This window comes from Glandiceps talaboti, chromosome 8 (genome assembly GCF_964340395.1).
Source record: "Glandiceps talaboti chromosome 8, keGlaTala1.1, whole genome shotgun sequence".
Lineage (NCBI taxonomy): Eukaryota > Metazoa > Hemichordata > Enteropneusta > Spengelidae > Glandiceps > Glandiceps talaboti.
In genome coordinates, this window is record NC_135556.1 from 24,050,863 (window position 1) to 24,070,222 (window position 19,360).

At 35.4% G+C, this 19,360-nt stretch overlaps 2 protein-coding genes across 2 annotated transcripts in view; one reads left to right on the forward strand and one right to left on the reverse strand.

The window, feature by feature from the left end:
* Window positions 1-210: 210 nt before the first annotated feature.
* LOC144438766 (WW domain-binding protein 4-like) lies at window positions 211-8,898 on the reverse strand. Its single transcript, XM_078127926.1, has 8 exons — window positions 8,805-8,898; window positions 8,600-8,672; window positions 7,432-7,566; window positions 6,911-7,001; window positions 5,884-6,084; window positions 5,518-5,657; window positions 4,324-4,481; window positions 211-3,091 (listed from the first exon to the last, which is right to left on the reverse strand). Coding segments are annotated over exons 1-8 (1,005 nt in total). The 5' UTR covers window positions 8,807-8,898; the 3' UTR covers window positions 211-2,886.
* A 510-nt stretch (window positions 8,899-9,408) lies between these two features.
* Window positions 9,409-19,360, forward strand: part of LOC144438584 (uncharacterized) — a 20,409-nt gene continuing 10,457 nt past the window's right edge. Inside the window, exons 1-11 of the mRNA XM_078127668.1 lie at window positions 9,409-9,532; window positions 11,343-11,355; window positions 11,655-11,791; window positions 12,394-12,592; window positions 13,348-13,514; window positions 14,102-14,251; window positions 14,738-14,855; window positions 15,258-15,392; window positions 16,479-16,567; window positions 17,497-17,731; window positions 18,270-18,349. Of these exons, the coding sequence (XP_077983794.1) occupies window positions 9,530-9,532; window positions 11,343-11,355; window positions 11,655-11,791; window positions 12,394-12,592; window positions 13,348-13,514; window positions 14,102-14,251; window positions 14,738-14,855; window positions 15,258-15,392; window positions 16,479-16,567; window positions 17,497-17,731; window positions 18,270-18,349 (1,326 nt within the window). The 5' untranslated portion in view covers window positions 9,409-9,529. The remainder of the gene's footprint in view (window positions 9,533-11,342; window positions 11,356-11,654; window positions 11,792-12,393; window positions 12,593-13,347; window positions 13,515-14,101; window positions 14,252-14,737; window positions 14,856-15,257; window positions 15,393-16,478; window positions 16,568-17,496; window positions 17,732-18,269; window positions 18,350-19,360) is intronic.

The window sequence follows — 19,360 nt, forward strand, 5'->3', positions numbered from 1 at the left end:
TCTTGACTTATAAGATACATTAGACAGCTGTGATCCAATTGCAATACATGACAAAAACCAGTTGTGTGAATACTGGTCTATGGATAATAATGAGATCCTAAACAGGGCATTGTTTGGTATACTAAGACTTTATTTAAATATTGTATGAAAAATTTGGGACCTGGAAATGAAAATGTACAACGCACTACTTGGCATGGTAAATCCATAGAATGTGGGCTACAGTAAAATCAAAGACTTCACTTTCATAGAAATTCATAGATACTCAAAGTTTGAGCATTTCACAAAATTATTAGACTTTGACTGAAAATAGCATTTTAAAGTAGAAATGAAATATTGAAGGCACTGCCATAAATAGTATGTAATGCTGTGACAGGGGCACCCTCAAACATCAGTCAGAGGAGGCGGTGAGGGTGGAGCAAAACAACGTATCTTAAAGTCTGTGCCATAAATAACTTCTTTGATTTTGTTATCAACAAAGATATGCCAAAATGTAAGATCCAAAAATCTTTCTGGCTATAAAACATCATTTATCATGACAGAAGAAAGACCAAATCAAAGGTCTATATGAACAGTACTGACACAACAACTTAACTGTACATTATACAAATGTACCTGTATTTCTGCCTTGACCTTTGGAAACTCATGGATGTGGTATTTGCTTTTGAAAAAGCAGGTCTCAGTTAATTCTACCATTATACAATTATCAGTAAATTAGCCAAACATTAACACAAGTAGTCATGCCGAGAACTAAAACTACTCAATAGCCCCATCTACACGTAGGTCATCCTACCTGAGGTAGGATAAATTAGTGTCTACACGTAGGAACATTGCGGAGTAGATGTCTTGTGTTCCCTCCTGACAGTACATATGACAAAGTCAGGAAGGTTTCAGGAAACCTCTCAAAGGTGTCCTAAGTCAGGACAGTTTCAGGACAGGTTCAGGACATGTTTGCGTCTACACGGGTTTCAAACTATCCTGAATCCTACCTCAGGTAGGATTTTTAGTGCCTTGTAGATGGGGCTAATGACTCACTTTTACATAACTCATACTAGTACTTTATTGGTCTGACAGCAATGTAGACACACAAATCTCTCAAGAGGGCCATCAATTACTTGGTATAGTATTCTATAACATTAATGAACTACCCCTGTGAAAACGTCTTCAGCATAACATCATAACAATTGTATGGCAATGAAAAAACATTTGATATTAGCACATTTTATTATGGGTATCCACTCCCTAATGATACTTTATTGATGAGAAGAAAATATTGTTGTGGCAGACTGACAGATCAGCCATTGTGGGCACGGTCTAATCTCCCTTTCCCCAAACTATAAGGACAGGCTGATAATCCCGGACTGATGACAGCCTATTCTTGTGGCAGTGGACATTCACTAACGTCACTGCTATGAACTGACACCTTCTTGAATCATCATTAGCTGAATCATGTATACTTAATTTACCCTAGTCTGTCAATGCAGTACAAGTTCACTGAAAAACAAATATACAAGTAATGTAATGGTTTGGCTGTACACATGTTAGCTTAAAAAAAAGCTTGAAAATCAACTGTTTGATTGTTCATACATAATATGTCCTTGACTTGTAGTTACTGTATATACAACATTTTGCACAGTTCAAGTACATCAAGTAAAAAAGTTCTCCCATGATGCATAGTGTATGCTTCTCCAATTCCTCAGAATTGTTCCTCTTTATTATCAGGGTTCTAAAACTTTAGCAAAAAAATGGTAATGATACCATATTCAGATTGTTGAAAAAACAAAAGATTATATAGTTTTGACACTAGGGGCACTACGTGGGAGCAGCTTTTGAAGTGGAGGTAAGGGATGTTTGGGTACTATAATCTCCTTTGCAAAGTCATTGGTGTTGACGCGAGTCATTCAAAGTCAGGTAATTTTGTTTTCAATGATTTAATATTTAGAAACTCTATAGACATTTTAGACTTATACTGCTGACTGCTTTGTATACTATAAACATGTGATTGGTGTCAAAAGACCAACATTTAAGTTCTCTTTGTCCATGATCTGCTATACTCTCATTTAATGCTTCAAGGGGAATGCCACCCTCAGGTATTTTCATTAACTTTGGGTTCTAGAAAGTCATTTCATTATTTCACTTCACATAGACTTAACTTGATTGCCAAGGAACACCAAATTGAAATGCCTTGTTCAATCTCAATTGTTCCTTCAGTGGTGCCCCATTGCATCATGGGTCTTAGTAGACATGAATATCTATTAGATGCACACTGCATATTCATGACTCCTAAGTGCTTATTTCCTTTAGATCAACAGTGGCATTCCCCTAGACTTACTCAAGACTCTGGGCTTTTTCTCTCTCTTTATTTGAATAAATTTTTTGACACTTTACTGTTCTTTTGTGTGAAATAGAAACCTGAGTGAGAAATTGCTAACAGTTAGATGAACACAAAGCCCACAAAGGATGCCTTTACTAACTTTGAAATGAATAAAAAATTCAAAACATTTGATGATTATGAGATCAAAAACAATCTCCCAAGGGACTAGTGCCTGTCTAGTGTTCACCTTTGACTTCTGTCCAAAAGTTATGCAAAGTTGGTAACAGGAATATGGTACATTAACTGTGTGTAAAATAAATGTTGCTATATTCTCTCTGAACATGGTCACAATGCATGAAGTCCTTCTGAGCATCCACGTCATAAACTGAATATCAATTCACTCACTTTATGCAAAAGTGGGGATCAAAAAAGTGACCAGATGCAAGATACATCCTTCACGGTATCCCCACTGACCGGACTGCTAGAGTAGGTGTTACCAGTCTCTGAGTTGTCTTGTGAACAATTCTTAGAGAAAACAGTGAAAACTTTATACAAGCACATGTAGATGTTCAGTCTCATGATTCTTCTTCTCTTTTCTTGATATTTCTATTTCCAAATTTTCTTTTCTTGAATCCTACATTTGTTGAGTCATTAGATCCTGCAAGGGACCCAACTGTCTTTTCTTTGAATTTTAGCCTAACCTTTGGTTCTTGTGTTGTGGAAACAATTGGTGCAGTGAAGAATTGTCTTGCCTCAGGAAGTTGTAAGTCAGTTGTTTCACTGCAAAACAGGGAATAACGGGAAAGTCATTAGCTCTACCATTGTTACATACAGAAATAGCATAACTTTCAGAAAACAGACCAACAAACAACTTTAAGTTTGGTAAAATATAGTTACTACGGTGTTTTGATCTATCAACTACAGACCTTTTTTTTTTAATTTTTTTTTTTTTTACAGACCTTGATCATGCAATGATTTAATTATTCGGCGTTAATGTCTTTCTCCAAAACTGGCATAATAATGTCTATAATTTGATGGTACATTTAGTTGGTCCAAGACCCCAGGTCCAAGTTCATGATGGGTCTCTTTTTATGCAGATGGCTAATTTCAGGGCGAGACATTAACACTAAATTATTAAATTATTGCAAGGTCAAGCAAGGTCTGCAGTAGACAGATCAAAACTTTGCATTCATTCCCAATTTACCATATTTTACTGTCCTATTGATTTTTGGAATCATGAGCAATATTTCTCCAAATTTAAGCTTCTAGATAAATATACATCATGAAATGGTTACAATTGACCAACAAAATGTATTGATGATCAAAAAATGAGTATAATAGTCGGTACACAGAACCACACAACATTTCACTTCCATATAGACTATTGATTGAAAGTACAATAGTCAGTACACACATGGAAGTATCACCTATGGATGACACTTCCATTGTACACAGAACCATACAACATTTTACTTCCATATAGACTACATTAAAGTATTGAGATAGTCACCATACAAATTGTTTAAATAGAGGTCAAAATGATGTCAAAATCCAGAATGCAACATGGCCACTGACTACTGTGTTAACTCTACGGCCAAATAACAGAGTATCCACTTCTTTGAAAAGAAGAAGGTGGACTCTCAAAAGCACCAGAAGGAAGCTTCCATATTGTAATGTTTGGAGAGATTATAAGAAGTTTGATTTTGAGTGACATTGGTCCCCAAGGTGTATTCTACCTCAAAGGGAACTTTGTGTGGTTCTGTGTACTGACTACCCTAAAGGTATTTATCCTCCATTTTCTGTTCTTTTTTTAGTATCCTGAAGAAGGCTTGCTGTGTAGAGCTGAAATGTAGCAATAACGATTTTATCTGACATTTGTAGAAGCCGTGTCTTGATCACTAACAAACCCCAGAACTAATTGTTGTGTTTCCACTTGAGTCACATTGATTTTACCTCATAAATGTATGCATGTCATTAATAATTCTAGGTTACCCTGAGAGAAGGAAACTTACACTGGTTCAACTGCTTGCCATTGTCCATATGGGTTAGTTCGTTTCTTGCCTGTAACTGTTACTTCCTGATTTGTCTTTTCATCTTCTTTTTCCTCTTCTGTACTCTCTTTGGTTACTTTTTCCTCTTCTAAAGTTTGATTACTGTTTGTTTTAGTGTCCTTTGAAACAAAGTATATTAATATCAACATAAATTCCTAGCAAAAAGTGAGGTATATACGAACATCCCATCTTGACTTGTCAAAGAATAGTATAGTCTGTGCCACCACTCCTTGATGAACTTGCTTCCTTACATCCATATGACTAGCGCCCTCATGAGTTCTACTTCATTTCATTGCTGACCAATCAGGAAGAAGTTTTGCAATGCGCTGGGACAGCGCAGCCATTAGGATGGGGGACCAAGCACATGCTATAAACTACAGTACAGTCCAAACGGTGTGTTGGTATTTGGGGCTGACACTGTTCCAAAAAACATCTGTTTCAAGTATTTTGACTGGGCTTGATGTATTTGTTGTCAGTTGCTCAGGTAGTTTGGGGTCAGCTTCTCCACACAACCATCTTGTTCTAGTCACTGACACTGTATTCCACAGACTATCTGGGTCTGACAGAAATCAGAGAGTCTGCTAACTGAGAGTCAGACTGGAATACGTGTTGAATATGTCACTTGCAAACCTGCCATCTTGAATGGTGTATTATGGGAAAATAAGGAGTCATCCTTCAAATGGATTATGATTAAATATTACTTAAAATATGGAAAATCTGACAGTCCTCGTTATCTGCGCACACTCAGTTTGGATCACAACAAGTACTCATTCAGATCAAGGTCATCCCAGAGCTAGCACATAGTGAGTATGCATGTGGGCTACAATTCAGTACATAAATGAATTTGTTATTATGATTGTTTAAAATTGACTTTTCATTGAAATCAGACACTTGAAATAAACTTTCAAACATCATCATTCCAGTAAATTTGTACATGTTGTGGTTCTTTTCTTTTACCTAGGAAAGCTGATTTGTGTTCCTTCTAAAACTAGAAACCAAAGTGACATGCATTGGTATTATTCCTATGTCATCTATGTGTGAAAGTAGAGAGACTTGAGTTCAGGCAAATTGTTGTGTAAGAATCTGGAAAGATGCCAAGAACACAGTGTAGCACCACTTCCATACATTGTTACAGTAAAGTAGTAAGACACTAACTTGGCTTTCTTCATTAGCTTCACTTGTTGGTTCATCATTCTTGGTCTCTTCAGTGTTTGTTGTTGATGATGCCTCCGCTTGATTTGTTTCTTGATTCTCTGATGAAGGTATAAAACCCTCTGGCTTTTCCCACTGTGTATCTAGAAACAAATAATGACAACAATTCAACAAATAAATACATGCATGTATGGCAAGTATGGTGAGTAGATGAAACTAGAAATGTTTGCCCACCTTTCTGTCTGTAATTTTCTTTTCTCGCTGTCTTAACAAAAGTAAGTACTGTGCAACAATAGATATCACACTTATTATTATTCTAACATTGCCCCCCTGGTATATACAGGTGTTTGTCTACAAGTCTTCACTTACCGTTAGTCACACTATTCCAGTAGTAAAGGTAACCTTCTGGGGATATACATTCCATCCAACTAGCTAACACATTTTCAGCATTATTCTGTACATTTGTCACATTTTCAGCATTATTCTGTACATTTGTCACATTTTCAGAATTATTCTGTACATTTGACACATTGTGCTGCTCACTGACCTTATCTTTTGGCTCTTGTGCATCTAATGTTAAAAGAAAGACAGTAAGTATTTCAATTCTGCATTGATCTTTGAAGTAAATGAATGTCTTTCTAGACTGATACAGGGAATACATGCACACTTGGACAAGTATACATTATTACATGTATCAGCATGACACAGATAGTCTTGCTGCCAGACTCGTGACTATCATCCCTAATCTTTTTATGTATGCCGAGCGGCTTAGCCGCAAGAAGAGAGGGACTTGTTCCATGGTAGTCAGGGTGCTTGCAGTGTCATACTGAGTAGGTATGGTAGTTCATGTAGTTAGGGTGTTTGCAGTGTCATACTGAGTAGATATGGCAGTCAGGGTGCTAGTCTATCAGCTTGCCCTTGGATGTTCTTCTGATAAAATATGACACACAGCCGAACAACACTATTGAGGCCCTCACATGCGAACTTCGTTCGCTTATAGTTATAGCATCGAAAGAAAGCCCGAACGTCTAGCAGCAAGACTATCATGGTGCTTGCAGTGTCATACTGAGTAGGTATGGTAGTCAGGGTGCTTGCAGTGTCATACTGAGTAGGTATGGTAGTCAGGGTGCTTGCAGTGTCACACTGAGTAGGTATGGTAGTTAGGGTGTTTGCAGTGTCACACTGAGTATGTATGGTAGTCAGGGTGCTTGCAGTGTCACACTGAGTAGGTATGGTAGTCAGGGTGTTTGCAGTGTCACAGAAAGTAGATACAATTGTCAGTAATATGCTTGCACAGAATACAATATTTGGCTTGTAAGTTGTTGACCAAAGTAATCTTCATTACAGTCAAACAATAAAAGATTTGCTGAAACATTTTCACCACAGAATGTATTACCTTTTAATTTCTTCTGTGTAACTGCAGTTTGATACTGTTTTGCTAGTGATGGGTCATTTGCAACATCTTTCTGGAAGGCTTCTAAAGCTGCCTGCAAATGTAAAACAAGATTACAGTTAAGCCCCAAATTACATGTACCTATTCTTGTGAAGAGGTTATTGTTACTCTAACTAGTCTCTATTGAAGGTACACTGTGTTAGGGCGCCCTCTTGTATCAGCTAACCAATTTCCTATCAAGCTGTTGAGGGCAGACAGACATGACATATCTTACAATCTATTACCTAACTTAAGATACCATTTTTATATGTAACATCTATTTACATGTAAATATATTCATATCAATCTGTGCCTTGAAGTGAACATAAATTCACCCTAAAGCTATGTTTTGTGCAGAGTTTTTAGGATCCTTATGTTGATGAATGTCTGGTTTCATCCAAAAATCATGTTGCTGAATCATTCATTTATTAATTATTTATGCAACAATGTTTGTGAAAAAAAGAACAGGAAATACAGATGCCAACCTTTTCCATGGCTTCGAGGTCCCTTTTAAAATTTTCATCTGCTTTCATTTTCTGGATGCCTTTCTTCTGGATATCAGCTATTTTCTTCTGTACATTTTCTTTGTGTCTCTTTCCCCTTTCATGGAAATCGACACTCTGAAATTAAGATAGAATCATGTCTGTAATGCAATAGTATATTACACAGAAACAATTCAGACTAACACACATAGAATAAACCACAGCAAATGTGATGGCTGGCCACTGTATCTAAGAGTACACTATGTCAAGTACAGATTTGTACGGGCTACTTATGGTCATAAAGTACATCTCACATATTGCAAAGGTCAAAGACCTTTCCCGTTGAAGGAGGTACATGTACATTACTTCGTACATAGGTAGCTTACAACTTATTCCCACCCATCACATAAAAAAGCTATTAAATAATCATTTATATTTTGGCAAGAATAAAAATATCAAGGATGAAAATATCACTAGAATTAGTCATTAGACTTTACAGAGAAATGCCAAGTTTAAACTTCTCCATTCAATCTGGGGTTTTAAATACCATAATAAATTATATTATATATATTCCGACCAGACTGTGAGTCATTCAACTTAGACTTGTGAGCTTTGCAAAGTACTACCTGAGCTATATACTGACCAGATTAATACCTTTGAATGAAAGAGTTTGTTACAGATGCAGTAATAATGAAATAGATGATGAGTTTCAATTGTTATTTTCAAGTAAGGAGCACAGATCTGACAGAATTATATTGTTCCAGAGTTGTACTTTAAAAGCTTCTACTTTTTCCACTATCGCACAAAAAGAAGTCTTCAAAAAGATAATGGATACAATTATCTAGACATTGCAATATTTTAAAGAAACATTGCTATGTTGTACCCTCCAGTAGCTCCTGTAGCACATGGAAGTTACTTGTATGTTTTTCATGCTCTTCAATTGTGAGCAGTATTTTTATTCACCATGCAACACTCTCTACTACACTCTCTGCTACTGTGTTTTGAGTATAATAAAAATTGATTGATTGAATGATTGATTGCAAGTTGTGCTTTTTTATACTTACAAAATGAATTAAATAATGGTAGTCCATTTACATATTTACGAAGCTCATAACCTTGATACGGGATAAAATTGTCAGCTTTTTATCTCGTGATACAACTTATAACTTACTGCTTTGTTATCAGCAATCCAGCACTTGCAGAAGTCGCAAAACTTCTTAGGTTGGGATTTCCAGTACTCAGCCCTGTGGTTCGAAAACAGACAGAACATACAAGTGGATTATATCGCAAAATGCTTTATCACTGAAACACGAATGATAGAACATATTCACTCGTATGTGGGTCATACTAGGAGAAAATACCCTTGGATAACTTACATGGTCGTCGATATCAACACACACTGCTACACATACTAATGCAGATACTATGTTGCGTGCAGGCAAAGTGCAGTACAGTCGGTGTCCTCGGTGTTTCCCAAGTGAAGGGAAGTGACGTCACAGCCTCGATTGCGGAGAAATGAGTAGATGTGCTACAAGGGCAAATATCAAACAAAAGTTACCTAAAACGGAATGAAATACATTTTGAACATTATTAGATGCATAAATTTATATAATGCAGTATTTATATCAAAATATTTTGTGAACTGAAGCTCGTTCTATAATCCATCCGTAGTAGAGGGTAGGGCCGTACTGCCCGTTTGTATCGTAGATTCTGATTGGCCGTACTTTTCCCACAAGCGTTGACATTTACTTCAATAAAATGGATATTTTTTTCGAATTGTTGACTTTTCAAAGGAAATAATATAAACAGACAAAATATTTGTGATTTTTTCCCGTATTTAGGCCATGAAGAATGTGATACACATCAAAAAAGTATTGTAATTGGTATAGTTGAGGGGCCAATAAAAAGCGGCTTTACAAAGAAAGGTTTTAATTATCTGAGCTTGCGCATCGAGGGCATGCTAAATTTGTTGATAAATAGTGGACCTGAACCAGGGTACGGAAAGTTTCTGTACTTTAGCTGGCGTAGCTCCTTTTTTGAAACCTTTCATTGTGAAATCAAGTTGTAAAAAGAGTGGAAAAGACTTCGCCGACCCCTTACCATGGTATGTATGATATTTACAATGGTTTTCTCAAGCGAAAAAGTGTCAAACGTACTTCAGTGTTGGCGCGTTGTACGTCGTTTGTGTACAGTGCTAAGTCCTGAATGGAACTGAATCCAAACTTACAAGACTTCGAGAGTGAAATTTTAACATTTATCCCCTATTTCCACTTCTAAACTTCATAACAAGAATTGTATGTATTTTTAATTTGTACACTCCAACTTTCTTTGCCTGTTTAGCGAGATTGTGGGGTTACTTTTCATCTAACTTCCCCGAACACCTCACGAAAAACGTTGAAGAACAGTTAAAGGTCTTAAAAAATGTAGTTTTTACCGCGAAAATAAACTTTGCTGAAACATAATGTACTCCCCTTTAACTTGTGAAGCTGGTAAGGAATAGAGTGATAATTGATATGTTCATTATTTTAGTATTTTCAAAAGGAACATGGTGTCCTTTTGGATTGGGAGAGTGCTCGTACTAGCCAAGTAACAGTCGCATAGTAGTACACGACTGATTTTTCTTCATACACGGTCTAACAACGTTCAAGTGATTTGAAGAACTGGTCGTAACACCATGATTATTCTTTCGGTTAGCAAAAATTGCGAATTATTAAATGAGAAGAAAAAAGTGTATCATTTGATAATACAAAAATTAGTGTCAAAGTATGTAATCATTTATGAAGAATTGTATGTTGTATTTACAACTTGAATTTTACGTGTTGTAGTTACCAATCACAAAGATAGAGTCAAGATACACTGGTGATAAAATACAGTGATTTCATAATATACAAGAGAAGTGTTCGAGGAAAGCAAGATGTACATAAATGTGTATACAATCATGCAAACTGCAAGCTCTTGACTGCAAACAAATAGTAACATTTGATTTGTACTAACTAACATACATCTTTCAAATTGTATTTGAAAGAGTGCATCATTCAGAATTGTAAATTTTGTAACTAAGGTCCCCTTTCAGTGTACAGAATGCATTTCACATTGGTGCACACACTGTAAACACCAAAACTTGTTTAGGAGCAAATTGCAATGTAGTGTCTGCACAGCATGGTATTGGTTATTGCGTATACACATGATATAGAGTAACCAAGACAGTTAATATTTTCATAATATTTATGATGATCCCACACAAAAGTGCCATTTTTGTATCATGAATATGCAATGACAGCACTACCAGTTGCTAGAGATAATTCAAAAAGTTTTTATCAGTTGAAATAATAATTGATATAAAGATATTTCAGCATGAGACTGAAGTAACCACAAACATTTATTTATGTCAGACTGACAGTGTGCTCTAATTTTACAAACCTTCTCCTGTCAGTATTTTTGCCAAGGTTTAAAAAACCCTGTTAACAGAGACGGAAATCCTGGGCAGATTCTAATAGATTTCTGCATGATTATATCCACATTTTGGTTGGAATCTTAGTTGTAAAGTGATTTGTAGATTTTACCCACTCACTACCATAGAACAAAATATATGGCATCTTCTTTCACACAATTTGTGCTATATACTAGTAACTTATGAGATTGTTTGTAAAAAAACAAAAAACACAACAGCATTGATACATATGTGTTGTGACATTGTAACAAATTGGACATTTACAAATGTATAAACTAGTCAAGTTTCATCTTGATTTGAACAATTAATGTAAAGATAAGCATTGTTCTGAAACGGGCTGCATTTGAGGAAAATGTTGAAAACAGAATAGTTACATTCTTCACAAGGAAGGGTTTGATATTCATTTCTTGAACAGTTTCTTTATTTCTCTTTCTTTTCCATACTGACATTTGATGCTACACAGGATGCAGATCCAGGTAAGCTCATGGCTTTGTTAATATTGTTCTTTTGTTGTGTTTCCGTTTTTCTGTAATTCCACTGTTGAAAAGAAGAATTCTAAGAAGAAAAGTGCATTTAACATTTTTTTTAATGTTTAAGGAAAGATATTAAACATGTACAAGTTCCAAGTGCAGTAGTATTGTTTCCTGTCAGGATGGGAAGAGTAACAAAAAGGCTTGCAGCCCTCATTGCTATCATGATAGTGTAGTTACTAGAAGTACTAGTAGTACTAGCATTGCATTGTAAGTTCATTATACAGTGGTTTGTTTGCTTTCAGGATGGGGAGACTTCCACTATACATTAGAAGGTGACATTGGTCAAGAAACCAGTGTTGTAGTTCAGTCTCAGTTTGCTAGTGATGCTGGACAATATTACAACCAAAGTAATTCTTTGGAGGACTTCACAAGTGAACTTGTAAGTAGACATGATATTGACATAAATTTCATGTTATCATGAGCAACACTTTGCAGATATTATATTTTCTGTCTGTCTGTCTGTCTGTCTGTCTGTCTGTCTGTCTGTCTGTCTGTCTCTGTCTGTCTGTCTGTCTCTGTCTGTCTGTCTCTGTGTATGTATGTATGTATGTATGTATGTATGTATGTATGTATATGTATGTATGCCTATGTATGTATGTACGTACGTACGTACGTACGTATGTATGTATGTATGTATGTATGTATGTGTGTATGTATGTATGTATGTATGTATGTATGTATGTATGTATGTATGTATATGTATGTATGCCTATGTATGTATGTATGTATGTATGTATGTATGTATGTATGTATATTACATAAATGTGTGCAAATGAAAATTGTATTTGTAATGCATGTACTCCACAGGTTAAGAATATTACAAATTCAGGTACAACACAGATTGGCCTAAATATGTAATTGGTTTTCAATGTTGTTATTTAGTGATATTGTTCATGCTATCTTCAGTTTATGTATACTCTGTTTGATTTGTTAACAGACAATTATGTCTAAATAAATTATATTGTAACTTTTGTTTCATAGGCTGAAGCCAGTCATGACAGAAAAGCTGACACAGACGACATATATGCATTTTATGATGCATATGATAGTTACGGAGATCATAGTAGTTCTAGTAATAGTATACATAGTGATGACGATGACGATGATGAAAGTACTGATGGTCAGTATAATGGTCTACGGAATGGAGACTACCATCATGAAAAAACACCGCCAGGAATGGGTAAGAAAATTGTTGTTACCTTAACATAATGAACATAGACATGCTATGAGTAATGGTGTCCGTGTTTATAGGTGTTTGTCTTGTGTATGGACTGCCTGATTAATGTCAAAGTTAAAAATAAATTTTAAAAGAGCGATATTGGAAATATGTGTCAGATGTAATCTACTGAAGTATAGTGATATACATCACATGAGATGGAGAAAGTAGAAACAAAAGTATTCCATTACTGCTTTGATGTATTGATGTATATACATGTACATTGCTATAATTCATACCAAGTCATGAGATGGGGAAAGTAAGAGATGGGGAAAATAAAAAACAAAAGTATTCCAATACTACTTCGATGTACTTTGCCAAATATATGTACTGAAGTATATATATGTACATTGCTATAATGCATACCAAGTCAATTGTTGAATGATCACTGTGCAATCATATGAATTTCTATTTCAGTGTTTAAAAGCTAAAAGTGATATATTTTTTGCAAATTATAACTTCTAGTAAGTAGTATCGTATACTTACTAGTCTAGTCACTACAAACATATCTGATGCTTACCAGTGACTACATAAGTATTCCTTATTACTATTAGTCACTATATACATTTTGCACAAGTATTTGTCAGTTAACTTACTAGATAGTCATCCCTTTGTTCAGATATTTTTAATCCTGTCTAAGCTTATGTGTACTGTACATGTTAATTCCTTTGATGGCTGATAATATAATGTTAAAAAAATTCGGTTTGCTATTTTTACAGCCACGTGTGAGTTGTGTGGGAAGGTAGGGGTACAGCATGCATTCTACTCCAAAACTAAAAGGTTTTGTAGTATGGCATGTTCCAGGAGTGCTGCAGGTCAGAAGGCTGCAGCTGCAAAGAGACCCAAGTCAACTTCAGTACAATCACCAAAGAAACAGAAAGTCGAGGTAAGATAGAGCAGAGCCAAGCATAGCACATTTTTAAAATGAAAGACAGGAGTGTTTTCAATCTGATTTGTGTCGTGGAACTCAATCAACACTGTAAAGACAAACACTTAGAAAGTACAGGTAGTATATTGTAGTAATAGTATGGATGTTATTGAGGCTATAAGGCCTAACATGCTACTTTGTCATTGAAATGGTTGACAACCACAGGACATTAATTATGTTGTCTGTCATATAGTATTCTCTCAGAACAAGGTAATGAGCACGAAACCTTCGTGTAATTTCTAGAGATCCACTTGATAAAGTGTAAACAGGTTTTTTTCTCTAGTATATGTTGAAATGGTATCAAAATCCAGACACCATATTCAGCCATTTTTGTCAAATATTCTCACTTTTTGAAATGGCATATTTCATCCCAGTTTTAAACCAATGACATGGTTACCATTCCCTTAGACTTCATGTGAAAAAATCCCAGGGAGACCGTTAACTACTTGTTTTTAGTGTAAACTGAAAATACTTTGGTTTATTATGATAATATTGTAAGAGCTGTCATTACATAGAGTGATTGATTATCTCCCTGTCAACTGCAGACAATGATAAAAGCCACTCCAAAGAAATCAGCCAGTTTGCCTTCCAATCAAAGTAATAGTAAGAAGAAATCCAGTAATGAAACATTTGATTGGAGTACATACCTGATAGATATTAACGCTGAGGCTGCTTCCGTTAGATGTTTTCAACATGTAAGTTGTCATATTTATTTCCATGTGAACTTATGTTTGCTGTTCTCCATAGTAAAATCTTAGTTATTTGATTTTTTTTTCAACATGTAAGTTGTCGTATTTATTTCCATGTCAACTTATGTTTGCTGTTCTCCGTAGTAAAATCTTAGTTATTCAATTTTTTTTCAACCTATAAGTTGTCATATTTATTTCCATGTGATCTTGTGTTTGCTGTTCTCCATAGTAAAATCTCAGTTGAGTGATACATTGCAAAACAATTTCTTGAAAATCTTGTTTTTGTCTGACTTTCAATCCGTGAAATTTTAGTTCAAGGTTTTTAATCTTCAGTAAGTTGCAAGATGAATCAGAGAGTGAATTGGTTTATTTGAAATAGACTTCATTGTATAACTGTTGTCTTTTGTACTATTGAGCTGCATGTTTGTCCAGTACTACAGTTTCATCATAAAGTTAGTAACATGAAATTTGGGGTAATTTTTCTTTGACTAGAGTCCGATGGCTGACAATTGGGAAGACATTGCAGTAGGAATGAAAGTAGAAGTTTTGAATACAGATTGTGATTTGCCAAATCATGTTTTTTGGATTGCTCAAGTTATTAGAATTGCAGGTGAGTGATAAAACAAAAATAACAAGTATACTCTATGGCTTAGTATGTATAGACCCAAAATATATTTTCCATATTAAACTGTAGTCTGCTATGAAATGCCAACACCTCTCACACTCATGGTTTTTGTACTTTTTTGCATTGAACCCCCACCCCATCCCCATTGACCCCTCAAATTCATAGCCAGATTCTGATATCATATTACCACATGTATGTGTGTGTATATGTTTGTGTTCTCTCTTGCATGTATGTATCGGACATCACTGGACATATGATTTTCTCATCAGTATCTGTATCATTGAAAACCTGAGTGCTTTACCATAGAGTGAAACCATGCTATGTACCATTGAAAACCTGGAACCATGCTCTCTGTTTCTACTCACAAACCCTTCTGTATGTTTACAGGTTACAAAGTTCTTTTGAGGTATGAAGGTTTTGCAAGTGATAATTCTCATGACTTTTGGAGTAATTTACTCAAGCTAGAAGTACATCCTGTTGGTTGGTGTGCTACAATAGGAAAGCCGTTATTGCCACCTAAATGTAAGTAACTTGTACATACCGTATTATGCATCCACAGTTCTAATGTCAGCAATAAATCATTATAAGCAATTTTGAACAAAGCATATTTTCAAAGATTTATTTCAGATTCAGTACCATCTGAATACTTCTATTGCACTGAAATTATTAAATTTACTTTTCAATAATTCATATACTTGGCTTAATCTTCATACTGTGCTGTCAATGGTATCTGAAAAGATCATTCATGTTATATTATTATGTACATGTGTATGGGCCTGTGCGTGTACAATGTAGTGTGTGCGTGTGTGTGTGTGTGTGTGCATGTATGAGTATGTATGTATGTGTCTATCATATGTATGTGTGTGTGTATGTATGTATGTATGTATGCATGTGTGTATGTATGTATGTATGCATGTATGTATGTGTGTGTGTATGTATGTATGTATGCATGTATGTATGTGTGTGTGTATGTATGTATGTATATATGTATGTATGTATGTATGTATGTATGTATGTATGCATGTATGTATGTGTGTGTGTGTGTATGTATGTATGTATGCATGCATGTGTGTGTGTGTATGTATGTATGTATGCATGTATGTATGTGTGTGTGTATGTATGTATGCATGTATGTATGCATGTATGTATGTATGTATGTATGTATGTGTGTGTATGTATGTATGTATGTATGTGTGTGTATGTATGTATGTATGTATGTATGCATGTATGTATGTATGTATGTATGTATGTATGTATGTGTGTGTGTGTATGTATGTATGTATGTATGTATGTGTGTATGTATGTATGTATGTATGTGTGTGTATGTATGTATGTATGTATGTGTGTATGTATGTATGTATGTATGTGTGTATGTATGTATGTATGTATGTATGTGTGTATGTATGTGTGTGTGTGTGTATGTATGTATGTATGTATGTATGTATGTATGTATGTATGCATGCATGTGTGTGTGTGTGTATGTATGTATGTATGTATGTATGTATGTATGTATGTATGTATGTACATATGAATGTACACATGTCTGCGTGTGTGTGTCTGTGAATAGTTCGTATGTGTATTTACTGATAATATAACTAATTCTTACAGCAATCAGTAGTAGACGGAGTAACTGGAGGACATTTCTTGTGAATAGTTTAACAGGAGCCAAAACTTTGCCATCAGACTTCCAAGATAAGGTAAGTGTGGTGAATTTTATTACTTACTACATTATTTACCATGAATTCATGTCTGATTCTTGTCTAGATAAATTCAGCCATCCCAATGAGAGTTATGAACCATGAAAGTGTTGTGTTGGGTGTATTAAAACTAATGGTGCCATTCACTTTTAAGTGTCCAAATAGTTAACTACAGACAGAAGTGAAATGGATGTCCGATGAGTTTGAGTAATGTTTTGACTGTTGAATCTCTAAACCCCCCCCCCCCCTATAAGAGTAAAGTAATCTGTAATAGAGTGTGCAGACTTGTGATACATCAAATCATGTATAAAAGAGCTGACTGAAAATCTGTACAGTTTGAAAATATCTAGGATTTTCAGTTGTTTGAACAATGGGGCAGAATGATCCGTATACGAGCTAAACGTCATCGCACGGACTGCCATCTTTTGTGCCGTCAAAATACAATGTAAATGTGTCGAATATGCATTCCCCCAAACTTCTAGACTGTAGGTAAGATGAGACTGAATAAGGGATGAATACAAGAGAATCAAAGTGTCTATTGGTGTGTCATTTTTGAAATATGAGTGTCAATTTTGGTGTGTACTGAAGCATCAGCAGCTGTAATGTTTTATTTCTACCCCGATGAAAGACTCATCAAACCTTTATTGGAAACAGCACACGATTTCTTAAGTAATCATTGATTGTATGTATTATTTGTACATATACACTGACTTGATGTCCATATAGAAACAGAAATTGTGAATACAAATTACATGTCAACAGATTTGAAATTTGTGAAATGTAGGGTATTGTCACTGGGTATTCATTCATGCTTCAGTGTGTTCAATACATAAATACATAAAAATGAGAAAAAAAATTATGAAATGATAGTTCCAGTTACAGCTACAGGGGACTTGGAATCATTGAAATAACATACTGTATTCTTGCAGGTTGTTGAGAGTATGAAATTCAAATTTATGCGGGGTATGAAACTAGAAGTAGTGGATAAAATGAGAGTATCTAGAATGCGTGTAGCAATGGTGGACGATGTAGTTGGTGGTAGACTACAATTACAGTACTGTGATAGTGAAGGTGAAGATGACTTCTGGTGTCATACTAATTCTCCACTTATACACCCATGTGGATGGTCAGTGTTTGTTGGACATGATATGAAAGCTACAGATGGTAAGTACAAATTATTGTGTATTTGTAGTCATTTATCTTAGTTGATAACTACAGACTGTGAATAATGGCATTACATCTTATGCAAATGATGCTCTCATGTACAACAGAAATAGGATTGTAGCATGTGGACATAAGGTTACTGCAAGCAAATATAATGTTTGGCCAGTATGAAAATAAGTTGATGAATATAAATATTATTTACGAATGCAAAAATGGTTCATCAATAACAATATTGAAAATCACAAATACAAATGTATGTATGCACTTGAATAGACATTGATGAACAATAAAATGAGATTTATGAATACAAAACTCTGATTTTTAGCATGAAAATAATGATTTTAGGAATACAAAAGTGTAAATTAGCTGCTGCACTTCCACTTGCTACATATACGCTTGTGAATGTACAGATGCAGAGAACACCACAGGCACTCATGAATACCCAGAATATACCACACTTGCACTGATGCATCATGGGGTTCTGTCAAAGTATTGCATATCAACTGTAATAGAAATGTCTTTTTATTACCTTACACAGATATCAAGGAGAAATGCATCAGTTTGGCAAAGACAGACAAATCAGAAGAAGGCTTTGCACCTTGGGAATTATTTTACAATGTATGTATATGTTGTAGTGATTTTAGTGTGTCAGACTGATCTTTATAAGACAATAGAGGTACATGTGGAGTCATGATGGGTGAATGGTTAGCGTGACCGGCTTGGAATCTACAGGTTGCAGGTTCGAGCCCCGTCGCTGCCTGCTGTTTGTTTCTGAGTGGCTAAAGTCCTTGGGCAAGATTTGAACCACGACTGTGCCTCAGTCAACCCAGCTGTATAACTGGGGACCTGGTAGGATGTAGGTTGCAATGTGAAGGCTTTAATCCTATGCGCTTAAATGGCTGCAATGGATTGTATGCTCCCCGGGGAGTTGAGGACGACTAAAAGGGCCGTTCTGATCTGAGCCAGGGGTAATAATTGTAAAGCGCTTTGAGCACGGAGTGGGAAAGCGCTATATAAGAAACCAACATTATTATTATTATGTATGTTTTACTGGAAATATGTCCAGACTATGGTTTAATATAAGTGGGGTGAATTTATAACACATTATATTGATGACTCAAGTTAGTCTGTGTATAATAATGTATTTATAATGTACATGTGTCTGTATAATGTAGATAATTCTACTATGGATACTGAGCTGTCAGCTTGCCAAGAGTGACACAAACTAAAGCTATTGTTGTTGCTTGTGATAAATTACACAAGTGAGTGATAGTGGTGCCTTGGTTATGTAGCTCCCTGGAATCAAGATGGTTTAAATATTGGAAGTCCATAAAATGTACTCTGTAAGATCATGCAAGTCATCAGAAATGCCACCCTTCTGTGAATACAATGCCTATTCAATAGCTTCGTGTATTATATCAACATGACAGTAACAACAATAGCACCAGATTGTGTCTACCTTAGTAAGCTGAAAGCTCAGTTTCCAGTGTTGTAAACCAGTCTACATGTGAACAATCACAACCATCAATGTTAACGGTCAAAGTTAGATCAAAACACAACAGTTGTCAGTGGCCAAGTGGTTAGTTCCGGTGTCTCTTATCACAGCAATCTGGATTCAAATTTGCCTGT

Bases quoted from the DNA above. Each gene is read 5' to 3' on its own strand.
- LOC144438766 (XM_078127926.1), bottom strand. The intron at 7,002-7,431 runs GTTGGCATCTGT...TTACATTTGCAG, and splicing joins ACCTCGAAGCCATGGAAAAG to GCAGCTTTAGAAGCCTTCCA. The intron at 5,658-5,883 runs GTAAGTGAAGAC...ATTTGTTTCTAG, and splicing joins CTGGAATAGTGTGACTAACG to ATACACAGTGGGAAAAGCCA.